Source organism: Ciconia boyciana, chromosome 23 (assembly GCF_034638445.1).
Source record: "Ciconia boyciana chromosome 23, ASM3463844v1, whole genome shotgun sequence".
In the NCBI taxonomy this organism is placed as follows: Eukaryota; Metazoa; Chordata; class Aves; order Ciconiiformes; family Ciconiidae; genus Ciconia; species Ciconia boyciana.
This window is the reverse complement of record NC_132956.1, coordinates 6,772,248-6,797,007: the sequence shown is the minus strand read 5'-3', so window position 1 is coordinate 6,797,007 and position 24,760 is coordinate 6,772,248. Positions and strand designations below refer to the sequence as shown.

At 55.0% G+C, this 24,760-nt stretch overlaps 2 protein-coding genes across 2 annotated transcripts; both read left to right on the top strand.

The window, feature by feature from the left end:
* Positions 1-311: 311 nt before the first annotated feature.
* Positions 312-10,494, top strand: LAD1 (ladinin 1). The gene is given in 12 exon segments (XM_072845046.1): positions 312-368; positions 370-451; positions 579-631; positions 634-701; positions 3,877-4,017; positions 5,400-5,907; positions 6,331-6,474; positions 7,208-7,257; positions 8,133-8,205; positions 8,594-8,725; positions 9,111-9,200; positions 10,396-10,494. Coding segments are annotated over 12 exon segments (1,497 nt in total).
* Positions 10,495-14,014: 3,520 nt separating this feature from the next.
* On the top strand, positions 14,015-24,374 carry TNNT2 (troponin T2, cardiac type). The gene is made up of 17 exons (XM_072844646.1): positions 14,015-14,080; positions 15,018-15,065; positions 16,042-16,052; positions 16,177-16,194; positions 16,845-16,874; positions 17,641-17,697; positions 18,281-18,310; positions 18,820-18,855; positions 19,155-19,176; positions 20,160-20,220; positions 20,361-20,477; positions 20,846-20,923; positions 21,077-21,187; positions 21,595-21,704; positions 22,163-22,253; positions 22,796-22,836; positions 24,196-24,374. The coding sequence occupies exons 2-17, from the start codon at positions 15,028-15,030 to the stop codon at positions 24,242-24,244; spliced, it is 900 nt and encodes a 299-aa protein (XP_072700747.1). The 5' UTR covers positions 14,015-14,080; positions 15,018-15,027; the 3' UTR covers positions 24,245-24,374.
* The last annotated feature ends 386 nt before the right edge of the window (positions 24,375-24,760 follow it).

The window sequence follows — 24,760 nt, the reverse complement described above, 5'->3', positions numbered from 1 at the left end:
GAGACTTCGCGAGTGCTCTCTACTGCAGCAAAGCTCATAACAACAGGGAGGCCATGATGGCTCAATCCAAGATGTCCAGAAAAGGCTGAAAGGGGCAGAGCACCCTGCCATGCTCTTTGGAAAGGGCTGGACTGCACCCAGACAGAGGTGTTTTAATGACTGTTTTGGATCCCTGGGAGCCAGCCTCCTCCCACTCAGCCCAAGGTAATTCACCTCCTCCACTGGTGTTGGAGGAGTTGTTGACTGGTGGAGAGTGGCTGGTAAAACAGGTTCTCTGCTGGGAGTTGTCTCCGAAACCCTGGGAGACCTGGATGGATCGAGCCCCGAGCGCGGGTCTCTGCTTGAACCCTGGCACAGCAGGCAGCGAGGAGTGATTTGCTTTTGCGTGGCACTCCTGGGCAGGGCGTCTTTTGCACGGCGCCGCTAGTAGGCAAATTACAGCCTTGCCTCTGTCAAGGTAGATAAGAAACCATGTGATGCAGCGTGGTGGTAAACGGGTTGCAGGCAGGGTAAAGGTGCACAGGGAAATAACCTTGCAGGGAGTTCCTCCCTCCTTGGGGAGCAGAGTCTCCGGGCAGCGCAGATCCCCGTGGGTCCGGCAGCACCTTGGCCTTGATGCCTGCACAGGTTTTGGGGGCTCTCTGAAACTCACGGAAAGCAGGAATGTCTTTTACCAGAAGAAACTGGTCTGATCTCTCCAGGTAGGTGCTGTGGTTTAATGCTTAACTCTTTCCACTGGTGGGAGGGAGGGGGTGAGCATGGGCTGCTGGCACGACGAGCCTCCGCCAAGGGGTGTTGGGGAAGATGGGGAGAGGGGACAGCCGCCTTAGGGGGGTGTTGCTTGCAGAGGTGGTGCCAGCCCCGGAGAGTGCTTGGCACTGCTGGAGTTTCTCGTGCGTGGGCAAGATCAGAGGCAGATTTGTTTCTGCTGTCTGGGGAAGCTGAGCGCTGCATAGGAAAATGGCTCTGGAAATGCATCCTTGCCCCATCTTGGATATATTTTTGGTCTGGTTTGCCTTTCTTTGGGGTAGGGTCTGGCTGGCTGGGCTGTGCCTCCAGACTTGCTCCAGAGCCGGCTGTGGGGTTTTTTCACTCGCCCGTATCTGTACAGCCCCTGGGTGTGTGTCCCGGCTCCGCCGTGCAGAGGTTGCAGCCTCTGCCCATCCAGCGCTGAGCAAGCGCTGATTCATCGGCAGTCGCTGAATGATCCCCACAGCCCCGCTCGGTCTTTCCTAAAGGTGATTTTGTCTCTGATGGGAGCGGGGCAGGTGAGGCTCCTGGGCACCACGGGGTGAGTCAGGGGCTCACACGAAGCCTGAGTGGTGTGGGGATCGCTCCTGACCTCCCGCAGACCCCGGGGCAAGCACCGCTGACCTCGGCTACGCAGACAGGGTGACAGTGACTCAAACACAGCCGCGCTCTCCCACAAAATGGAGCAGAAATCCTAGTTTGAGTGGATGTGATGTCTCTGAGACTTAATCGCAAACCCCAGTACTTTGGGTAAGACGCCCACCATGGCCAGCCCAGAAATGGGAATGAAGAGAGACCCTGGTGCTCGGAGGCTGCCAGCTCACACCCTGCCTCCATCACGGCTGGGACGGATCCAGAGGGCATCCCAGCCCCATCCAGATCCACCTCCTCTGTGCCGTGGACCTGCCCGAACGCAAGCCCAGCGGGGTCCTGCACGCAGGTTGTTTCACAACCCAGGAAGGCAGTTTCTTCTCTCTCATTAGATGAGACGGCATTCACTGAAACAGCATAAATGTCAAATATCTCAGCACTAATGATTAAACAGGGCAGGAGAGGACAAGGCAGGGGGAGACTCGCCAACCTTTTTTTATTCATTTCTTTGAGGTTAAAAAAGCTAACACGGTGAAAAATAAATCCGTCTTTGAAAAGAGGATGGGAAGATTGGCAAAGCAAATCCATAGCCTAATGGGTGGATTACTTAATTACAAATAACGAGAAACTGCATGTTGATAATGCCAGGTTACGTGCTGCCTCTGCAGGAGCCAAGCAAATTCAAGGCAGGAAAAATCTCATTTTCATTTCGAAGGAGTCTGTGCATGCAAAAACAAAGAAGTAACTGGCTCTCACGTGGCTTTAAACTGGCGTTAGCACTCCACGCTGTCACTGCTTGAGGGACAAGAGCGCTTAGCAGAGGCACCTGCATGCATACATCCCCACACATGTGCTAACCTTGCCAGGTGGGAACGTGCGTGTGCAGTGGTTGCTGCAGCACATCTCGCCAGGAGATCACACCATGCTGTGCAAATAAAGCCGTGCTGCCTTCCCAGTGCAGCTAAGCTGTGTACGAATACTTACAGGGTCAGGCCCTTGGAGGTGAGTACAGCTGCAAGGAGCTGAACAGGGAGGTGTCCCCCGGTGGGGTGAGAGCCAGCTGGGGATGCTCACGGCTCTCTGGGGCAGGTCCCAGCTTTCTCTATCCCCGTCTCTCCCGATGCCAAGCATTGGGGACCGCCCTGGAGCCCCCCAGCAGTGGGTCCGATTGCTGTTGAGGTGTGAAGGCTGCTCGGGGGAGCAGGGGGCGATGGGGATGGAGGCAGCAGGAGAAAAGGGCAGCACACATTACCCTGTCCCCAAGCAGGTGCTGAGCTCTCAGCCAGGACCTGTCCCCCCTTTGCTCTCCGTTCTGCTCTGCTGACCCTTTCATGCTCCCCTGCCTCCCTTGACCAGGAAGAACAGAAGCCACGAATATTTGCAGGGGGTAATGTGGTTTAATTTATGACCCAGCTTTCATTACACAGTAACTTGTAAACCACGCTGAGAGTCACCGTGTCCGCAACGACGTTAGTGATACCGCAGGCCCGGACCTGCTCTGACTTTCACGTTCTTAAAAGTCAAATTCAAAGTAAACCCTGAGTCTGGGTGAAACTGGGGTGCCAGGTCCAGAGCTGGGACAGTGCGATGGGACAGATCCTGTGCAGGGAGGGCTCTGCCCCACCGGGCTGCTGGGGGTGTGGGGAGCTCTGCTGGAACCCCTGCATGTGTTTGCAGCTGATCGAGGACTAGTGCTGTAGGCAGATGGACACTTGTGAAAAGCTCGATCCAGCCAGTAAAAATATTTTCCAACACAGTTCATGAACCGGCAGAAAGGTTTTGCACAGAGAAGAAGGGAAAGCTGGTGTTGTCCAAATGGCTATTTATTCAGGTTGGCATTTTATCCAAAAAAATATTTACTTGGCTTGTGCAATATAAAATCTTTGAAGATGACTCTTTAGAGATGATTACAAACCTTGTCTTTTTGGTACAATCCATGATTACAAACAATTCCCAGGCCCAGCCACATGCAGGGAGTAAGAGGAGCTCCTGTCTTCCCTTGCTTCCAGGCAGAGCTTGTCAGCAGTACCTTCAGCCTCTGATGCTTTTGCCTCTGAGGCTTTTTGCTCAATAAAAATTAAAATGTCATTGCCAAAACCCGCTCTGGGGCTAATATCTTCTGCCACTAGTGGTTACCCTTCCAGTTTATGTGGTTGAGTTCTATGTGGTGACTCTAGGGTCCTGGTCTTGCTGAGTTACAGGTTAAATATCCTTGCCCGGGAAGGTTTGCTTAATGTAGGGATTCCTTTTAAATGAGTGCTCCCTCCAACAGAAGAAATTAGGAGTTGTAAAGTCAAGTGCTTGTGTTGGGAAATGCCTGCATCAGCTGGGTGGAGCGGGAGTGCTTTGCGACACCTGGCTCGCGTTGGCATCCCTCTCCTCCAGCCCCATGCAGCAGCTGGGGAAGGCAACCTCGGTCAGCCCCTCATCCCCTGCCCGAGGGCATTTTGGTCTCCTTTCTTGTCTGACATCAGGGCTGCAAGCTCCCCATGCAGGGCACAGCCTCACCAGGATGTTATGTTTCATCCCAAACAGCCTGGCCAGGCAGAGGACCCTTGAGGATGAAGAAGAGCAGCAAAGAGAGCGCCGGCGAAGGCACCGGAGCCTGCTGTCCTCCACATCAATGGATGAAGAACCTCCTAGCCCTGTGAAAGACACCAGTCCAGCTTCCAGCAGGTGTGTGAAGTCCTGCTAGCATCAGCCTTACTCATGATGCTGATGGCTGGCAGCTTGCTGCCTTGTTTTTCTCAACCTTGAGCCAAAGCTGCTGCACTTGGTGGGACTCTCTTCTGGATGAGAGTGGGCTGAGCTGTGGGAAGAGCAGGGGTCCAATGGGCCCTTGGGCAGAAGGATGGGCTTCACAGGAGGAGTAGAAGAGGGGTATATCTCTAGTGGGTTCAATCATGGGCCTCAACATGTCCCATGGCAGAGGGAGCCAGTGTGCCAGGGTGAGGGTCGGTGCTGAGGTTGAGCTCAGGTAGGTGCTGGCCATGCCCTAGTGGCATCTTGAGCAGGTAAGAGCGAACAGGCACCCTGTCCCTGCAGGGAAGGTGGGCTGAGCGTGCAGCACCTGGCTGGCTGTCCTTCTGTTCCTGTGAACCTTGCAGTGATGTATGCCCTATGCCAAAATCGGGAGGTGACCCAAGGGCTTTCCAGTGGTGCTCCCAAAGTCCCTTGCTGCAGGGAGCTGGGATCTGGAGGTGTCCTGAAATCAGACTGCCCTTACACAACCTGACCCACTCTCTAAATTGATCCTGGAAATGTCAAATATTTAAATGGCTTATGTCCACAGCGAGACTCATGCTCTATACGTGTTTCTCTCTGCAGACATGATGGAGTTAGGATGCCTGGGTTGCATATGGGTTGAATAGGTGTTGGACATGGCTAACATGAACAAGCTAGACAGGACATGTCCCCCTTCCCTGGTGCTAGTGCAGGCCAGCCGTGTGGTGATTGCAATTCAGGAGAAGGGCAAATATTACCCCCTATCCTTCCCAGGCCCTGGAGACTGTGTAGATACAGTCTGTGTGGCCCTGGACAAATGTCCTGTCTGCCTCTTCCCAAATCTGGTGCCTATGTTTGCCTGTGGGAAGGAGGGGAAAATGACTGTTTTGCAGAAGGTGTTGGGACTGTGGCTGAACCCTGCCATAGCAGATTGTTCTACAACCAACACTTTAAACTTAAAGATAGTGGTATTTTTTCCTAATCCACCAAAAAGCCAGACACATGTCTCATCCAGCAGCAGACCCAGCACACTGCTCTGAACCCACAGCTCCTTGGCACAGGGCTTGATGGATGAGGCTGCAGAAATGCTTAATCTCTGTCACAAAAAGGAAAAAAAGACTTTTAATCCAAACTTGTCCTTGGAGAGCCTAGCTGGGGTGACGGGCATGAGTGTGGCTGCAAGTCCTGGTCTGCAGGGATGACTCCAGAGACATTGGTGGGATTTTTATGCCCCCCAGAGCCTTTCACCTGGGTTAACCTCACCTGCAGCATAAAAGCCAGCCCTCTGGCCCCGGGGTGCTGAGGTTTGCCTCCCATTTTGTCTCTGTCTCTAGACCTCAATCTCTGGTGAAGCTGGTGTCTCTGGAGGATGAGGAAGAACGTAAGCTCTCAGAGGTGCTGAAGACGCAAGAAGGGAGACGGACAAGGTCCTCGATGGCCGTCTCTGAAAAGCTGAGGCAGGAGAAGGAGCAGCAGGAGCCAGGGGTGGGAGTGAGCTGTGCGGAGGCAGGGATGCAGCCGTGCACAGGGCAGGAGAGCATCCAGGCTGGAGAGCAGGGTCAGGATGCGGCCAAGGGCAGAGGGGACCCACGAGGAGACCAGCACCTGGAGCCAGCCTCAGAGAGAAAGGTGGTGGTGAGGGGACATCTCCAGGACAAAGAGGGACAAGGTGTGGGGACACCTTGGGGGGAGCAGAGGAAGGAGGTGGGGGAGCCACAGCAGCAGGCACCGCCAGAGCTGGGGGGCTGCCGGCTCCGTGAAGTGAAGATCCTGACCAGGCAGGGAAGCCGCAGCATGGAGGAGAAGACAGCCTCGGTGGTGACCTCATCTCTGGACCAGCAGGTGAGCAGGAATGGACAAGGCACCGACTCTTGAGGTGTGAAGTCCTGGGTGCTGGGAAGACAACAGAAAGAGGGAGAGCCCAAAAGTACCAGGAGGGTAATGGGACCCGTGGCCTTTTGGGGAAGGTTTTTCTGAGAGCTGCAAACCAAGAGGTGGTGGACAGGGTCCCATCACCTCCTTTCCTTCCCTTGCATGTACTATTCTGATCATGTTCTCTGGCAAGCCCCTGCTGATTGCCATCACAGTTTCACTGAACAGAAGTTTGGGGCTTTGCATATCCAAGCAAGATAGCCAAGGTTTGGAGGATTTTGACCTCAAACTCCTGCCTCCAAACTGGTTCCCACCCCGGCTGCTCTGTTCCCTGTGCCTCAACCTTCTCTGCAGACTCTGTAGGGATGCATCAGATGTCTGCTTTTTTCTCAGCAAGCATCCAGGAATCCCTCAAAAGAGGTAATACAGCTGTCTCCCACCCAAGATGAACCTGCAGAAAAGTCAGATACTTCTCCAACTCATGTCACCTACAGCAGCTCCATCAGACGAAGCAGCCCAAGAACTGTCTCCTTTCGGGTAAGAGCCAAAGCAAGTGGGAGAAAGACCCCCATTTAGGCAGTGGAGGATGGTGACAGGGAAGGGTTGCTTTGGTCTCCAGGTTATGTTGTCAGAGCCTGTTCCCAAAAGTGCGTTCAAAATCCACCCTTGATCTGGGAATTGTGGTTCTGCTTCAGTCTTTCCTCCATTTTCCTTCTCCCTGTCTGCCCGAAGGCCTGTGATGATGAACATGCCCATGTTCATATGCTTTGTGCTGGCATGGAAACTTGTGGGAAGTGATGAGAAAACAGGGAGCTCATTGTCCTCAGATTTCCCAAAGAGTCACAGGAATGGCCATCCACCCTCCGGCGTTTCTAGTCTCTGAGAACACAGGATAAAAATAAAATCCATCCTCCTCTTGTCCCTTGTTACATCCCTGAGAATATCTTAATTCTAACCCCCCGAAAAAGATCTCTGGAATAAAGTGCTTGGAGAGGCTGGGAAAACCAAGAGCTGTTTAGATCCTCCCTGCTGTGATTCAGGGCTGACTGGGTAGGCTTAATTGACTTTCATGATGCTTTATTTGAAATAAAACTGTTAGCACTACAAAGCGTCTTTAGTCTGGAGAGCTTTGAGATATGAGATAAGCTCTGGTGTGGGTGAAAATGGAGCTTGCTTGAAAATGGGGGAGATGAGTCTGAGACAGTTTCTCTCATGTTTATCTTCGATAACCAAAGATGGCTGCAGTATCTCCTCTCCTTGTGTCTTCCAGTTGATCTCAAGAAAACAGAAAGAAGAAAGCCAAAGCCCTCTCACAAGGAGGTCAGCACCTCTCTTCATGTTACTTTGGTCTTGCTGGGCAGGAATTGTCATCCTTTGTTTTCCAGGGGAGGAGGAGGAGGTGATGAGACCTGGTACCAGCTAGTGAATGCCCTGGCACAGGTCTGCTGAACATCGGTCCCTGGGGTGCCTGGCTGACCAGGCAGCGATGCTTAGCAAAGGACAGGACAATGTCCAACGTACAGCTTGCATCTATACAAGATCCCCCCAGCTAGCCCCTGCTCTTGGTTGATGTAGTTTCTCATCAGTGCTTGTATCTGCACAGGAGTGGTTAAGTATCGAGTGGTGCAGCACCACAAAAAGGTCCCATCCTTGGAGATATCAAAACCCACTATACAGGTCCATGAGCAACCTGATCTGGCTTTGGTGGCCAGATCAAGTGATCCTCCACATTTCCATGGCAAGGTTTGGACAGGTGGCTTAAAACCTCTTGAGGCACCGAGGGCTCAGGTCTGAAGGCAGGGAGTCGATAGGATGCCCTCTCCCACCTCTGAGTGCAGGGCAGGGGAGCGGGGCTTTACAGGCACCTGGGCTTGCACCTGTGCATGAAGTAGGCAAACTCATACTGATATCGGTGAAGATGCAGTTCAGACCTGGCAGTGGTGAAGACAGGGTAAACTGAGGAGCTCAGAGCTATTTTTCAATGTACAGTGTGGCCCTAGTAAGCTGGTGAGACCCAGAGATCTTGGCCACTAGCAGGGAATGAGCTGCCTTGGTTCACTTGGCAGATGGATGTGGGAGAAGTGTCTGTGTTGGACGGGGCCTTCTCCTGCCAAGTGGAGTCCCCTAGGACCATTGCTGGGTCCCAGGAGATCCTGAGGGGGCTGTGTTCAACTCTCTCCCCTCTTCTTCACCAGCACGAGTCTGAGGATCCCAGGTAGCAGCACCACCATTGGGGAGAAGCTGGAAAAGTACACCTTGGCCGTGCAGGTACCAAAAACCCTTGGCATAGCTGGACTGGCATGGGAGGGATGTGTGGGAAGAGGGAGATGTGTAGCCTGGAGCTGAATGGGGAAGGAGAGAAGGACTGAGCTGCACCAAACAACCAGTGCTAATGGGGTTAATGAAGAAGATGGTCGCAGGCAGAAAAAGGGATCAACCTCAGGGTTTTAGGAGCAGGGAGGGGATATCCCTTGGAGAGGGTCATGGGGATGTTGCACAGTCCTGCTGGGGGGAGCAGCGGGGCAAGCCCATGAGCTGGTGATGGGCAGGGAGGCAGCAGACCCCAACAGGCTTGGGACATGAGCCAGAAGTGGGACTTTGCCTTTTACCACTTGGGGTGCAGCACAGCCCCTGCTGACGCCCTCTCTCCTCCCAGCGCTCAGAGGGAGTGAAATCATCCCCGACTACTCAGAAGAGCCTCTTGCTGTCCTCGGAGGGGGTGGCCAGCAAGCGCAACTTCTTCGAGGCAAGCGCTCCCAGCAAGGCTGAGCCGCTCGCTGTCAGGAAGGTAAGGGCAGGAGCTGGCCTGAGCGAGGACTTTCCAGCGGGGCCCTGTGCCAGGGCAGGCAGCAGCTTTTTGGACAAATCCACCCCTGTTTGGACACCAATGCACTGCCCGGCAGGCTGCTGCCCGGATGCAGTTTGGTGGGAGTTCGGTGCTTGTTGAGTGGTGCCAGGCAGGGCTGGGCTCGGGCACCGGCTGCCACCGAAACTGTGCTCTGGTGGTGTGTGGGTTCCTGCCGATGCACTGGTATTTGAGGAGCTGGGATGGGGCCAAGGTGTAGGCTGGTCTCTGCCTGTTGCAGGTTTGCTCAGTCTCCCCATGCCCTGGGGACTGTCTTGGGTTACGTTCGTGCAGTGCTGTAACCCTGGTGTCCCTCTCTGTGCCACAGGACAACCTGAGGATCCCGGGATCAGTGACATCCCGCATTAATCTGTGGATCAGCCAAGGTCAGGAGCCTGCCAAGGAGGAAAAGAGCAAGGTACCAGCTTGTGCTGACACCTCGGGCTAGAGCCCTGAGACCAGGCAGCCTGGTGGGATGTGTCCCTGCATCTGGGGTGGTGGGGCTTGAAGGGTTGATGAACCCTTGGCTGAACCCATTAAAGGATTTGAGAGGAGCTTAGCCAGGGTCAAAGGTATGGGTGCTGCAGGGCCACCTCGGCGAGATGTGGGGCTCTGCTTGTTGCTGTGCCCTGATCTTGATCCCAAAGTGCCTGAGGCAGCTGCTCCAGCCCTTGGTGGGGTGAGGAGGGTGCAGGCACCAGCTGGGTGCATGTCCTAGGGGACATAAAGGGGAACCTGACACTGCCACCATGAGAGAGATCACCTCAGCATGATCCCATCTCTACCAGTGTCTGGAGGACACTGGAGCTCTGACCTGGAGGCCGCTGGAAGATGAGCTGTATGCTTGGTCCTTCGGCACTGAGCTCTGCGGGGCTTGGAGACCTGTGTGTGCACTGAGAGGTCCTGCTGCATGTGGGTTCTGGAGTGATCTGCATCCCTGTGTGTATCCCAGACCCCAAAAGTAGGGCATCTTGTAGCTGTGGGGGCAAAGTGCCCAGCTAAGGGGACTCAGACATCATCACTTTGCCACCGCGGCTGCTCCAGGGACATGGATGCAAGGGAGATGGACAGGAGACCCTTTGGTCTCAGGGTAGTTTACTGTACTTGGAAAGGAGAGGTTCAGCAAGTCCTGGGGAGGTATCACTTTTTTACAGCAACAAGGTGTTTTGCCACTGCTCGTAGCAGAGTCTCCTGCAGCCACCTGGGTACAGGACCAGGAAGAGCAGCTCCAGCCCAGCCCTGCAGCCCGGGCAGGCAAGCCCGGGCACCCCCAGCGCTGAGCTGCAGAGATTTGCACTGCCCAAACGTGCCTGTACCGGGAGGCTGTGCTGGCTCTGTGTCTGCCAGGAAAGGGTTTGCTCCTGGGGTCACTCTTAGGTAAAGCTCGCAGCTCCTCTATCAGTTTTTCCTATAATAATGCCTGCTGCCATCCATCTCTGTGGGCTGGAGCTGCACTTGGTTTTGAGGGTCTACCAGGTGCAGGATCTCAAAGCCGGACGATTTTACCTGGAGCATGTATGTGTCAAGGTTTGGTTAAAGTCAAACCAAGGCAACACTGCACATGATGCATGGGGAAAACCTTCTTGTGCCACTTACAACTCTCCTCTTTGCAGGATATCAGGAAAATAAACAGCCTGCCAAACCGTCATGTCTGGGTAAAGCAGCCTGGAGACACCCCTGGGGACACCAAGGTAGACATGGAGCTGCTCTGAAAGCTGGTGCAACCTCTGAGCTAGGGGCAGAGGCGGGACCTGCCTGCTGGTGCATCTCCCACGGGGCAGGCGTGGGAGACCCAGGCTATGGGGAGCAGAGGGGTGATGTGGGACACCCAGGACCCCTTGACTTGGGGGAGTCAGCAGGAGAGGACAACTGGAGGCAGCTGTAAGAGTGAGAAGGGGTCTGGTCTGGGAGAGGAAGGGAAGTGGCATGTGGTGGGATTTAGAGGATGCCTGCCTGCCCCTTCCCCTGTTTGGGACAAGTATGGTCCTTGTTAAAGTAGCTGCCTTTGGGGGCTTTGCAGCCTCAGGCCCGGCCTCACTGTTTCTCACTTTCTTTTCCAGTTGTAATCATATCAGATGACTTGGGAAAAACTGTTTTTCTCTGAAGATCAAAGCCCAGCCCTACCCAACCGTCCAGCAGCCCACTGCTATGAGAGTCCCCCGCGCCATGTGTGGCTGCACCCCAGGTCCCCGGGGTCCTATGCTTGCGGGATGGGAAGGAAGAAGGCTGGAAGATTATCCCTGCATCCCCAGTCCTCACTCGCTGCCTGTCCAGGAGTGCCCAGGCCTGGAGGCTCCTTGCAAATGCTGAAGGCAGACTCTTGCCTCATTTCCCCGCAAGATTTTGGTGTTTTGCTCCTAATCTCTGCCTGTGCCCCATAACTGCACTTGCAAAGGGAATCAACCTATATGTCTTCCTTGCAGCTGGATGATGTCACTGGGGCAAGAAGCTGCCTGGCCAAGGGACTTTCAAGCTGTACGTCCATGGACCACATCCATCCCTGCTGCCTGGCTCATGCGGGGTGAGGTGGGGCAGGCAGATGTCACTCCTCTCCCAGGCTGTCACTGCTGGAGGGACCCAACCAAAGGCAAACGGTGTTTGCAAAGTCACACATGCTTGGAGTGTAGCTTGGAGATGCCTCATGGAGGAAGGGTGGACCTGATGGCCCTGGTGCTTCCCTCCAGCATGCAGCTGAGCTAGAGACAGAGACTTGGCCTTCTCCACCCTGCTCTTACCGTCCCTTGCCCCTACAAGCAGCGACCCCTTTCACTTAGTGATATGGCAAGGTTGGGCTGGCCACAGCCCTATTTTTGGGGTTGCATGGAGCTGAAGTGCCCTGTGCTGGGCCTCTTCTGCAAACCCCATTTCCTTCTCGCCCTTTCTCCTGAGCCCTTTGCCCATGGATATGCAGACCCCTGGTCCTGCACTCCTCAGGCTGCTGAGCCCACCCAGCAGGGAAGTGGGGTGTTCTCTCGAGGCCGGCTTTAGGGTGCCATGGGCAGCCCATAAAATGATACTCAAATCCTTGTGCCAGGGCCATTCAGTGGGCTGTGCCTTGAGCAACCATTGTGGTGTCCAAATTTGGTGTGGGACTCTGCTGCTGCCCCTGGATCTGATCTTCCTTCTTGGGCTTTGGAAAGGACTTGGTTTTCTCTGTGCCTTTTTTTTTTATTTTCTAATAAAAGTTGCTCTTTCTAAGATGCTCCCAGTCACCTGCTCCTGGACTGGGACTGGGAAAAGTTCATTTCCCTTCTTCCGGCAAGAGGAAAAAAGACAAAAACCCAAGACAAATGTGTTGTGTGGGCATAAAAGCAGCCTGAGACTCTTCCCTTCTCATTAAAACATCTTGGATGCGGTGCAGCGTCTGAGCGAGCCTGGGTCGGGGGCTGCGATGGAGGGCCCAGTCCTCCACTCGTGGCAGCGTTGCCTTATCAGTGTCCCCGGCCCTAGAAAGTGACAGCTGGCTGGCTTGTGTCAGCCCCTTGGGCACTCGTGTATCTTAGTCCAGAGGGTTTAAAATAGCAAATCTCTGAGGCCACACAATAGCTTGGGCTTATATGGGCTCCTGGGGGGGAAGGGGGAGCGGCGGAGGGGGCTGTGGCAGTGGCTGCCAAAATAGCAGCTCACAAGTGTTGCATTCCTCGCTGGGCGCCGGGCACATTCCTCACGGCGCTGCCCGCCCCGGGGTGGGCGCTGGAGCCCCCTTAAAGCCTCCTGCCCCCAAAGAGCATTTCCCAGACACCCGCTGGCTTCCCCTCGGCTCCCTGGGATCTCACCGGTGCCCCGTGGCAGAGGTAAGGCTGGGGCGGTGGGGTGCCTGCTTGTGGCGTAGGATGCTCAGTGGAAGGGCAGTTGTTAGACCCAGAAGGGGCTTGGCTCAGGGTTAATGGTCCTCCCCAGCCACTTGCACTGGGATGTATTTTTGCGATGAAGGCATTTCCACGGATAAAACATCAGGACCCTCTCCAGAAGGTTGTCTTTGCAACTTGCCCAACGCCTTTTGAACCACCCTGATGTGTGCGAAGGCATCTGAGAAGGATTTTGGCTGCCCTGGTGCCGGGGGAATCTCATAGATCCCTATTCCCTGTGTCTCTGGAGGGGACAGGAGGGATGCAATGCCCGTGGGGGAGTCAGGCCAGCCTGGCCCTGGCTCATGGTAGCCCATGGCGTAGGTTAGAGCTGGGATTCTCCCGTGCATGGTCTGACCCCGCCAAGCGGCAAGGGAGCAGCGACATGACCCACGCTGGAGCAAATGCTGGGAAACGAGAGCTCCATGTCTGGGTAGCCTGGAGAAAAGCAGGGACTGCAAACCATGGAGGATTAACTCAGCCCCAGAGGTGTGACCAGCCAGCCCTGAGCTAATGGAGAGGGGGATTTTAAGGAGCAGGATGGATATCTGGAGTATTTAATCCACAGCAAATGATGGGAGATTTTTTTTCCAGTCAATAATATGTGCAATGTTTCCTCTTTAACTCTGTAATACATCTGCTGGGTTCTCCTAATTCTTTCAAAACAAGATGTCAAAGCTTTAATGGAAAGGTTTATCTGTTTCTGTGCAGAGGATGGATAATTATTTCCTAGAGCCACTTTCTGGTTTAACGTTAGTTTTTCTTGTGTATCCCCTTAACAGTCCTGTTTTTTTGCTGTTCCTCAGCATATGCTCTGTGGGATCTAGTTCTGTATGAGAGAGGAGGTGAAAGGAAATGTAGAAATAGGCTTTCACAAATGCATGTTTGCAACGTCGTGGCCAAGAGGGAGTCTCCACTCCTGTGTTGTGACAGGACTACATGAAGTCTTGGGTACTCAGAGACCACATAAATGATTTGGCCAAACTCTGGGGGTAACAGGACCATGCCGAGCCTGGGGGAAAAGTAGGGCCAGGAATTTATGTTTGAGGGTGAGCAGAGATCGAGGGGATGGTGCTGGAGGGGGGTGCTTAGGGCCAAGCCCCAGATGCATCAGAGGGAAGGGAATGACGACAGCAGAAGCAGGCAGTGAACCTGAGGCAGACGGGGCTGAGTTCTGACTTCATTTGTCTCCAAAAAGCACCTTCTGAGTCATTGCTCAGAAGTGAGATTTGACAACCCCCAGGAACCACTGGTATGCAGAGGCGCCTGTCCTGTAACGCGTCTTTCCCGTGCTTGCGGATTCCAGCCCTCGATTCAGCATCTTGAATAAGTGATCCTGAAGCCTGTCCTACCCATCCTGGGTAATAAATGCTCAACAGATGTAGCCAGGACCAGTTGTTCCCAGACGCCCGGCAGAAGGAGAAGGGAAGCGGCGTTGCTCTGGGAACAGGTGGTTTAGCACATGGAAGTTATTTCTAGAGCTGCCTCGCGTTGTCCTGCTGCATCTCAGCTTTGCCGAGGTCTGGCACGAATGCGAGTGGTGGACGGACTGTGCAGGGGCTTGGGCTGATGCTCAGGGCTGTTCTGGGATACCCAGGGCTGGGGCTGATCATGGGGCTGGTCTGTGCAGACCTTGTGGTGGAGCATTGGGTGGAAGCTAGATGAGGTGGGACGATGAATAAAGTCCTCCTGACCACAGCTGAGAGGGAGACTGGTGTGCCAGGAAGATGAGCATGGGCATTTCTGCAGAGTTATTAGCCCTATTGCTAAACCAGGCTGTGAATTATTCCTTTTAGCTAACCTCAGCCTCAGGGCCAGGACCAGGAGCCAAAAGCTCCTGCTGAGCTCAGATTGCCCCTTTCCAGAGCACGCCCTGCACTCGGAGGGCTGGGCTGGGAGGTCTCACCGAGATCTCTTGCTGTGGCTTGTGCAGGGCTGTAAATTTGAGATAACGGGACGTCCCTGCAAGTTTCTATATCCCAACCAAGCTAAGAATAGTCAGGAAGCAAAACAAGCTGAACATTATAATTGTGTTATTTTCCTGTGCCCTGAGCAAACACAGCACCCTGAGATGGCTGCGGCGAGAGGAGCTGCGTGTCCTGGACATGGCTCCTGACAGCAGTTATCAGTGTTGCATGAGGCTGTGTCTAATCTCCTGCCTCCTGTTTGGGGAGAGCTGTGATCCTGGGACAGGAGGGGAGGGGGGAACCTTATCTCTGCTGAGATAACACTGTCACAGCCCGGCTGGGGACAGCTTGAAGCTCCAAGCGCTTTGGAGAGATGCAGCATCTCTGTGCCCGTGTCTCAGGCGCTGGAGGACAGGCTGTGCTTGTCCTTATCTCAGGTCCTAACCCTCGCTTTTTCCAATCTGCCTTGAATTCTGCTAGATAACCAGGCATGTCGGACTCTGAAGAAGTCATCGAAGAATATGAGCAGTAAGTGGTGTGCTTTTAAACACCCTTTCTTTCTCCTTATTCCCACTTTCCCACAGGGTCGCAGTATTGCTTGGAGGTGCCATTTGGGGGGCACTGGCTCTCATCATTACGCCAGCATCCAGCATGAAATCCCCCCAACCTGTGCCCATCTGCACCGCTGCTGTGATAGTGCCGAGACCCCCAGCAGTGGGGATTTTTGTGTTAGGAGCTGTATCAGCACATACATGGCAAGGGACAGTCCCTGCATTAAAAAATGCTGTAGTCTAAATCAGTGAGATAGAGCTGGGAAAAGCTGATGTCATCAGCCTGTTGCTGCTGGGGTCCTACTGCCACATCCAGAGCATCATGCCCCAAGGCACAAATTTGAGGGCAACTTTTGCTGGTGATGGTTGCTGGGCCATGAGGCGCACCCTGGAGAGAAGGGGCTCAATATCTGTGATACATGGTTATAGGGGTCAGTCCAAACACAGCTCCTACTTGTCCACCAGCAGAAAAAGTAGGTCTGAATCCTTCTCTTATGTTTAAATGCCACCACAGACTCGCATGTCTCAGCGATCAGTCTGACCGCTGTGCCCAGTGTCCCCTGGGCACACCCGAGGACAGACTGTGCATCTCCCCCAAGGTCAGGAAAGGACTTTGGGGCAAAGGTGGGATGTGAGATGCCAGTTTCTAGGATTACAGGCCACGGTCACTCGATCTTCTCAAGCTGCAAAATAGTGTTGTGCTCTGACCACTGTCAAAGTGTCAGTCAAGCACTTCAGCTCCTGCTATCCACAGCCTGCAGGGTGATCTGGGTCTTGTCCCATCCCCACTGCCACCTTTACAGCATGCCACCCAGCAGTCATTGCCCATTGCTATGAAAAAGGGGAGCCAGCCTTGAGGAAATTTCAAATTCCCCTTTGGCCTCACTGATGGACACACATGCCCCATTGCAGCAGATCACTGTAACTCTGCAAATTTGTGTTGTGCTTTGCAGGGAGCAGGAAGGTAAGAGGACGTGGAGCATCTGCAGCTGTCCCGAGGCTGAAGCTAAGAAATGATCAGAGCAACTTCAATAACCTGCGTCTTCTTTCCCTTCCCTCTCTCCTGCGCGCACGTGTGCTCTGTGAAGAGGAGTACGTGGAAGAAGGTAAGTGTTTCACCGCTGGTTGCAAGGACCAAGACACAAGTGCTGTTGGGTCAGTGTTTTGCTTGGGTGGGTTGTGGTGGTAAGCTCCTCGACTGCAATGGCAAATCATGACCAAGAAAGGCAGATGAGACCATGTTCTATATTTCTCCACCTGAAACATCAGTAGGATCAAAACCAGTCTGAATTTTATCAGGATCTCTTTTGTCAGAGTGAGCCCTTGACTCAAAACAGGGGTGGAAATGCTGGACTCGGGTGTTGGCAGAGGTGTGAGCCCAGTAACTCAACGGGAGCTGGAGCCTCACCTGAATGTATATTAATGATGCTCAAGCACGAACCTCCAACTGCCTCAGTCCAATGAAGAAGCCAACCCCACGGTGCACGCAGCTGCTCTGGGACACAGCTGGGCTGTGCATTGGGGGCTGGGTTTGGGAGCTGGGTTTTGCTGAGCCTCTTGCTGCTTCAGGGCACTCCCAGGCAGCCTGGGCTGCTGCACGGCAAAACATCCTGAATGTTAAAAGCAAAGAGAGGCACAAGGAGGAAACCACTGCAGTGCTAGAGTCCTCATCTCATGCACGCCATAGCTACACTCCACAGCTTTATGGCGTCCGACTAACCTCTGCACTTATTCCTTTCCCTCCTCCCTGGCTCAGAAGAGGAAGAATGGATAGAGGAAGAAGACGGTAGCTATTGCACCTTTCTTTATTTCATCTCTCCACTGCTGCTGTGAATATGTTGTGGGTCGGTGTGTCTTTTGCCTCTCCCTGGTTGGGAAATGGTTTTCTTTCATTCTTCCACTTCTCTCTCTTGCTTCTTGCACTCCCCCCTTCCTGCCCGCCTGTGCTGTGTGTATCTGCTCCCGTGTCTGTGGCTTCTCTCTTACATCTGTCAACCAAATGCACTCGTGGTTTGCTATCTACTTTTTCTTTCCTTCTCTCTTGCTGTGGGACCACAAGTCTTCCCAGGACCTGTGGGCCCCAGCATCACTCTGACTCCAGTGGAGGACTCTTGTGGGGATACTGCTCCCTCCAGTGGAAAAATGCTCCAACAGTGTCATAAATAAGATTGTGAAGGTGCTGAAGGCACGTTCTCTAATGCCAGCCTGTCTTGTTCTTCTCTGGCTAGAGGAGAGCAATAGAAATCACACACACACACCCCCCCCCCCACCATCCTGGGGTACAAGAGCATGGTACCATGAGAGGGAATAAGGGAAAAAACAGGAGGTGGCTATAAAACTTCCCCCCCCGCCCAAGGACAGAGAGCAGCCCTTGGGTAAAGGTTAGAGCGAATCCCTTTGCTTTCTGAGCCACTGCTTCTTTCTCCCGTGGCTATGTCTCCCCCAGGTCTCTCTCTCGGCTGGCTCCATGCTGCAGTTGGCCCAATACCGGGGTCCGTAGGGAGCCAGTGGGAGCAGCGGCTGTCGGACTCACACTGCTCATTATTCCACAGGTCAGGAAGAACAAGTAGACGAGGCAGAGGAGGAGACTGAAGAAACCAAGGCAGAAGGTGGGTGGTGGCTTCACCAGCGAGCTCCCATGGCTTGGCTGGAGCCATGCTCTGCTTTGGTGGGGTGCCGAGCAGGGTCTGGGATGTCCCAGCGTTGCCTGTGACAGCGGACCAGTAGCACAAAGGGGCAGCTCTTCCCCAAATCTGTGATTTCCAGTAAAGAGGTGTCAAAACTGAGCTGCCCTTTCCTGATCTACCAAGTGCCTTGGCCCAGCAAGCATGAGGATAATGGTGTTTTCTGCTGGTTGCTGATCAAACAGTTTGTGTCCAGCACTCTGAAAAATACCAAAAATGAGTGAAGCTTGTTCCACCAAGAGGTCCCCATAGCCTTACAGGGGGGATTTCCAGAGATGGGGTCATGCTCTGGTGTGTCTCACCATCCAAAGAGCACTGGACTTCATGAGACCTCTTTGGAGCAGACTGGGTTGCCTGATGTGTGTCCCTGTGCTGTCACGGCTGCTGGGGCAGGCTCAGATCACAGCCATGCTCCCGAGTTAGGGTGCCGGGACCCCTCTGTGCTGGGGGGGGATGAGGCTGCCCTCACCCATGGATGCTCATATTCTCCCCATTGCTTTTGAAACAGAACAAGAAGATGAAACGAAAGCATCAGAAGGTAAAGTAGGAATGGAGGAGGGGCAGTTTTGGCCATTTCAGTCCTGATGCCAGTCCCCCCCACCCCACTGGGGTTTTTAGTGTTGAATTAATTTACCGCTGAAGACAGAGAATCTGCAGTAAATGGGGCAGAGCTGCCCTGGCCTCATCCTCTGCCAGGGCTGGGGCAGCAGGAGGCCTGTAGGAGGGATGGCTTTGTGCTGCCTAGGTAAGAAATTTGCCCAAAATACAGAAGGAGAGGGTAGTACTACTGCTTTCCCAGCCTCAGCAAAGCCTGTCTGGGTTCCTCCTGGAGAGGACCTGGGGCTCTCCCGGTCTGTCTGTGCGTGAGGGATGTCTGTGAGGGATCTGCTCTCTCCCTCTTCATCCTGGAGGGATGGAGCTGGGTTTTGCAGTGGGGATAAGCACAGGGCAGAGGGGAACAGCCTAGCTGAACCACCCTGCTGTGTCCGTGGGCACGGGGCACAGCAGGGCTGGCCTCCGGGAGCCAAAGCATTGTGCTTTCCACAGGTGGAGAGGGGGACCGAGAGCAGGAGCCTGGGGAAGGTGAAGTATCCACCCTCGTTCCTCTCTGGGGTGGGAGGGACTGTGCCTTTGCCAGTGTAAGGAGGTACCAAACGCCTTTCTGCTCACCCAGGAGCATCAACGTGTGTCTCGAGTTTTGGCATACAGACGGACACCTTGCTGCATGCCTCTTTGCTTGGAGGATGATCCACAGTGCAGCCTGTGCTGCTGGGAGAGAGGGGTAGCTCGGCTCAGTGTTGTGGGTTTTGGGTCAAGGTGTGAAAGCAAATGCCTCTGTGACACTAACGTTGTCTTTCTCTCCTGCTCCTGGGGACCCGCAGGTGAATCGAAGCCAAAGCCCAAGTAAGTGTCAGTGCATGTTCACTGGTGCAAGGTCTGAACTAGGAGCTGTGCCAGGGCAGAGGCTCCATGTGATGGGCTTAGCACCATGTTCCATAAAGGGCATGGGACAGTGAGGCCTCAAAAGCATGAAAGCAGGATGGGAACTGGGACATGGAGAGAAAAAGGGACATAAACGGGCAGATAAACATAGAATATGAAGAGGCTCCTGAGAACGAGGTCTTGAAGCATTTTGTGTGCTCCTTGGAGGAGGCCCAGCTGCCCTGTGGCCCTGCAGCTGGAAAAATCTGTGTGCACCCCAGCCTGGGGTACGTGGTCCATGGCACAGCTAGGGTCTTGCTTCTCCAGTGTACTCCTGGCCATGGCTGGCGTGAGGCAGGCATTTGCATGACTGTCAGCATCCCTGGGACAGGAGCACCTGCCTGAAGGAGCGGGGCTGTGAACTATCGCCAGGAACCTGCGGATCCTCATGGACCCCTGGGATGCTGCAGTCTGGGAGGCAGATCTGTCTTCAGCCACGATCTCTTCATCCCTTTGTGTCTTTATGTGCATCTGAGCACCTCCTGCCCTCCCTCAAGCCCACCGAGGATGAGAGGATGGTTTCCAGCTCCCTGTGCCAGATCACACTGGAGCACACAGTTCCTCTGTGCTCTTTTGGGTGAGCGGTGGGGTGGCTGCCAGCCCCAGGGTGCCTGGCAAAGGGTTGTGGCCAAGTTGCCTGCAGCTTGCAGAGTTATTCCAGCCATGTGGGTGCCTTGGAGTGCTTCCCAGGAATGCCAGAGGTCTTCCTCTGAGGCTGTCCAGCTGGCAACCTCCAGCAAGCAGCATTACACTTTCCTGTCTTCAAAATGTGCTCACTCTGCATCCCTGGGGACTGCGAGGCTCAGAGAGGAGGGCTGGGTAGATCAGCGCATGGATGAAAGGCATCGTCCTGTCCCAGGTATCTGCTGCAGGTTCACCATCCTCCTGCTCACCTTCGATTGCAGGGTCTTCATGCCAAACCTGGTGCCTCCCAAAATCCCAGATGGCGAGAGACTGGATTTTGATGTGAGTAGTGCACCCAAAGTCAACCCCTGCGAGGTGGTCCCCTCTCGTTGCTCCTCCACACTGTGCCCAGCAGCTCTGCAGCTCCTGGAGGGCCTCATTTGTGTGAGTGTAGCCATTGCCGCTGTTTCTATCCGGTGCAGGACATCCACCGCAAGCGCATGGAGAAGGACCTGAATGAACTGCAAGCCCTCATTGAAGCCCACTTTGAGAGCAGGAAGAAGGAGGAAGAGGAGCTCATCTCCCTGAAGGACAGGATTGTATGTCTGCAGCCCTCCCTCTCTATCACTATTGTCACCCTCTCCCCTGTGGACAGACAGCCATGATCCTTTCCTCACAGTCCCGACTGCGAGACCTGAGACATCCCATGTCCCTGCAAGACAGACCCTGAGATCTGAGCCAGATTTTGTACCGGGGTGCCTGGGAAGCCCCTAGTCTGGCTGCTGCAATGCTGCGGTGCCTAACAGAGATGCACCTTCCCCTGTGGGCTCTGGTCCATGTGCTCTCCTGGGAGACATGGGAGCAGCCCTTGGGGTCTCAGGGCTTTTGAAGTCAGGGATGCGTCCCTAGGGACAGAGAGGATGCAGATTCCCTGGGACGTCCAAGCCAACATCCTCTCCTCCTGCAGGAACAGCGGCGAGCAGAGAGGGCAGAGCAGCAGCGGATTCGCAGCGAGAGGGAGAAGGAGCGCCAAGCCCGCATGGCCGTGAGTGTCCCTCTGGGGCTGGGGGGCTTGGGCTGGTCTTGGGCAGCACAAGCCCAGCCATGGAGCACATGGGAGCACGAGCTGTGTGTTGCATGCAAGCCAGTCCATGAGATCTCCATCCATCCGCTCCTGACCCACTTCTGACCCTGGCAGGAAGAAAGAGCTCGCAAAGAGGAAGAGGAGGCCCGGAAGAAGGCTGAGGAGGAAGCACGGAAGAAGAAAGCTTTCTCCAACATGCTGCATTTTGGAGGATACATGCAGAAGGTGTGATCCTACCCCAGGCAGTTGCAGTGAAGCCGTTGGTGCTCCCGGGAAGGGCTCGACCATGGTCTGGCCCCACAGTACCATGCACGTTCTCAGTGCTGGAAAACTGTAGTTTCTACAAGCAGAAGAAGTGAGGCCACCACGGCTGGGTCACAGCAGTGGTCAGAGGGCCAAAGTGAGCTGAGAGCTCTGCTTTGCACATGCTGGCCAGGGGGGTCTAGCCTTGCCTCAGGGACAGGGATAAGGGTGTGAGGGGTGTCTTGTCCACTATTGCCAAAATTTCCTTGAGGACCTCATGTTCTTCTGGAGTCCCAAAAGGAGAGGGTGTTGGGGGCAGAGCTGGGGATAGGGGTAGGGCAAAAGCTGGGCAGATTTCCTTTCCTCCGATGGACGGATCATTTCCTCAGTCAGAGAAAAAGGGTGGGAAGAAGCAAACAGAGAGGGAAAAGAAGAAGAAGATCCTCAGTGAACGACGGAAGCCACTGAACATCGACCACCTCAATGAAGACAAGCTGAGGTGAGCACGGGCTGCAGGAGGGATGTCCAGGACAGGGGCTCTGCTTTGGGTCCCACCTCCTGGGGCAGGATCCTGGGCCAGGGCAGGCTGCCTGGGGCTTGCAGCCCAGACAAGAGGGTGACGGCACAGGTGGGAGATGGGCTGTGACACCCCACCTGGAACGTGGGCTCCATGGCTCTGCCGGGCCACCACTGCCAGGTGCTGCTGGCAGCGCCGGCCATCAGAGGGAGCCACGCTCACACGCATGGGACATGTGTGTCCGTGTGTCCCAACCTCACACCCATGTGTTCGGTCCCTGCGTGGGACTGGCCGACGCATCCCCGGCTGGGCATGGAGCCTGCAGAGACCCGTCCTGGGGGAGCAGGCGAGATGGTGGCATCACTGCCCTGTCCCCTGCAGTGAGATCCCTGTGAGCCACATCCCTTTTCTGCACTGACACCAGCCGGCCCTTCCCACAGGGACAAGGCCAAGGAGCTATGGCAAACCATCCGCGATCTGGAGGCTGAGAAATTTGACCTGCAGGAAAAATTCAAGCGGCAGAAATACGAGGTGAGCTTCGAGGTCCTCCATGAGCTTGCTTGCCCTCTGTGTGCCTGGCTGCTCCTTTTGCTCCCCATTTGGGAGACGAGGTGGGTTGTCTGGCTGACAGTGCTGTTGCAGGACAGCTGGGTGCAGCAGAAAAGGGCTGTGCTCCCCTTGTGTGTGGGGTGACAAACACCCAAGAGGCTCTGCACCGCTGAAAGCAAAGCCACATCTGCCTCCCTTTCAGAGATGAGCCAGGATCAAGCCAACCCTCCCAGCGGTTGTCGGCCACCCTGGCAAGGCTGAGCACACAGCTATGAAATGCTGGAGGATGTGACAGCTGGTGAAAGGGGCTGTGTGGTGGCCCCCTGTGACCTCGCAGCTCCTAGGGACGTGTGTTTTGCACCGCAACAGGCTTCCCGCTGTGCTGCACATAGCCCTGCGCTAAACCCCACGCAAGAACCGCTGGGGAAGAGAGAGCAGTGATGCATCTTCATCCCAACCCTCATCCCCGGCCGGGTGTGGGGCATCTTGCCAGGCCTCACCATCCACCTACTTTTCTCTTGCAGATCAACGTCCTCCGAAATCGCGTTAGTGACCACCAGAAAGTGTAAGTCCACGGGCAGGCTGAGCACATCCTTCCTCGGTGCCTCCTGCCCTTCCAGCTCCCTGCTCCCCTGGCCCCAGTTCCCTCCCTGTGTATCTCCTGGCTCTCTTGCACTCTCTCAGAGCCACCTCCTGTCCTTCCCACTCCTGCCCCTGGTCCCACTGGTACCCGCTGTTCATGGACCTGCAGGTCTGGCCCAGGGACCTCGGTCAATGCTGCTCTGCTCCCATTGACAGACCCCCATTGCCTCCCACCTCCACCAGCTTCCCCCTGCCCCAGAGACCCCAGCTGGGGATGGGCCCCAGGGAGACCCCACCTCTGCCATGGAGCCTTCTGTCCTGTGGGGTCCTGCCAGCGTCCAGCCACCCCCATCCCTGCAGTGGCTCTGCCCAGCATCTCAGAGAAGGTGCTGGAGATCCCAGCTTGTGTAGGAGGGGAAATTCCACGGGCTGTGGGAGCTGTGGAGCCCCACAGGGACAGGGGAGCCTGTCCCTATGCCCATGTCCCCTGCACAGGACTGGGGGACCTTTCGTAGGAGGGTGGAGGTGGGTGTTTAACCCCACCTTCGGGAGCACCATGCTGCTCTCGCATCCCCATCCCATCCTGCCATCTCGCATGAGAGGTGCTCAGCCTGCCCCGTGTGACAGTCAGCAGCATCCCCCCCTGCTTACACCAAATCTCTCTTCTCTTCTGCCCCAACATGGCCTGTTACTGCAGCAAAGGGTGAGTACAGGTGTTTCCTGAGTGCCGTGAGTCTCCCACTGCACGTGTGCTGCATGGACACCGGGGCTGACATCAGGCTCGCAGTAGGGCTGAGGACTGGCAGCCAGAGCTGGGCTGGTGACTCTTGGGATAATATGCCAGAAACGCCCTTCACTGTCCACCCAAGCCTCCTCCTCCTCTCTGCTAACCCGTGCCCAGAGCAGTGCCTGCTCCCCTGATGGTGGCTAAGGAGAGCGATGTGGTGGGTCCTGGCTAACAGCTTCACAGCTTCTGGTTCCTGGGAGAAGGATCCTGCAGCTGTCCTTGTGCCTCCACAGCCAAGATCCAACTCCTTCATTTTGTCTCTGAAGGATCCTTGGGAGAGAGGAACATGGGAAGGGAACTGGGGCTCCTTAGAAACACCTGGCAAAATGCATGAGCTTGTTCCCACGGAGTCCCAAAACACACAGACTGACTCAGGTCCCAAGCTTTTACCTGAGGCCACTGAAGACCTTCTTCCCCACAGGGCAGTGAGCATCAACCAGAGATGGCTTGGTCCTCTTTGCAGGGCCTCCAATTCTCCTCTGATGGCACCCACCTCCTCCCTCCTTTCACGGTCACTAATGCCTTTTTGCATGTGCTTTTCTGCTTCCCTTCCAGGTCAAAGGCTGCCCGTGGAAAGACCATGGTAGGTGGACGGTGGAAATAGATGACTCAGAAGGCCAGGGAGGCTCAGCCACAGAGAGATGTATTGCCTTTTGGTCGACCAGCTGGCTTCCCCACGTCATGGAGCCTGCACCGTGCACCCACCCACCCTCCCACTGCACAGAGCAAAGACCTTGCTGCAGGCACAGTGCTGTCTGGGTGGGCAGATGCTTTGCGAGGTGCTGTTTCTCATCTCCGCACCCCCAGCTGATGTTGTGTCTGTAAATAAAGAGAACAGTGATGGAGTGCGGCTGTTGTCTCCATCCTGAAGCTCTGAGTCCAGAGGAAACAGGCACGGGACAGTCCCAGCAGAGTTCAACTGAGCAAGTGCAGTTGCACAGCTGCTCCCTGGGGTGCAAGAGGATGCAGCAACCATCCAGGACCTCCTGAATAACATGTCCCCTTGCCTCACAGCATCTCACACCTGCAGTCCTTGGGAAATTTTGTAACAGACCTCAGTGGTCTGACCTGCTTTACCTGCTGCAGTTTGGGGCAATCCTAGTTACGGCCACTTTAGTTC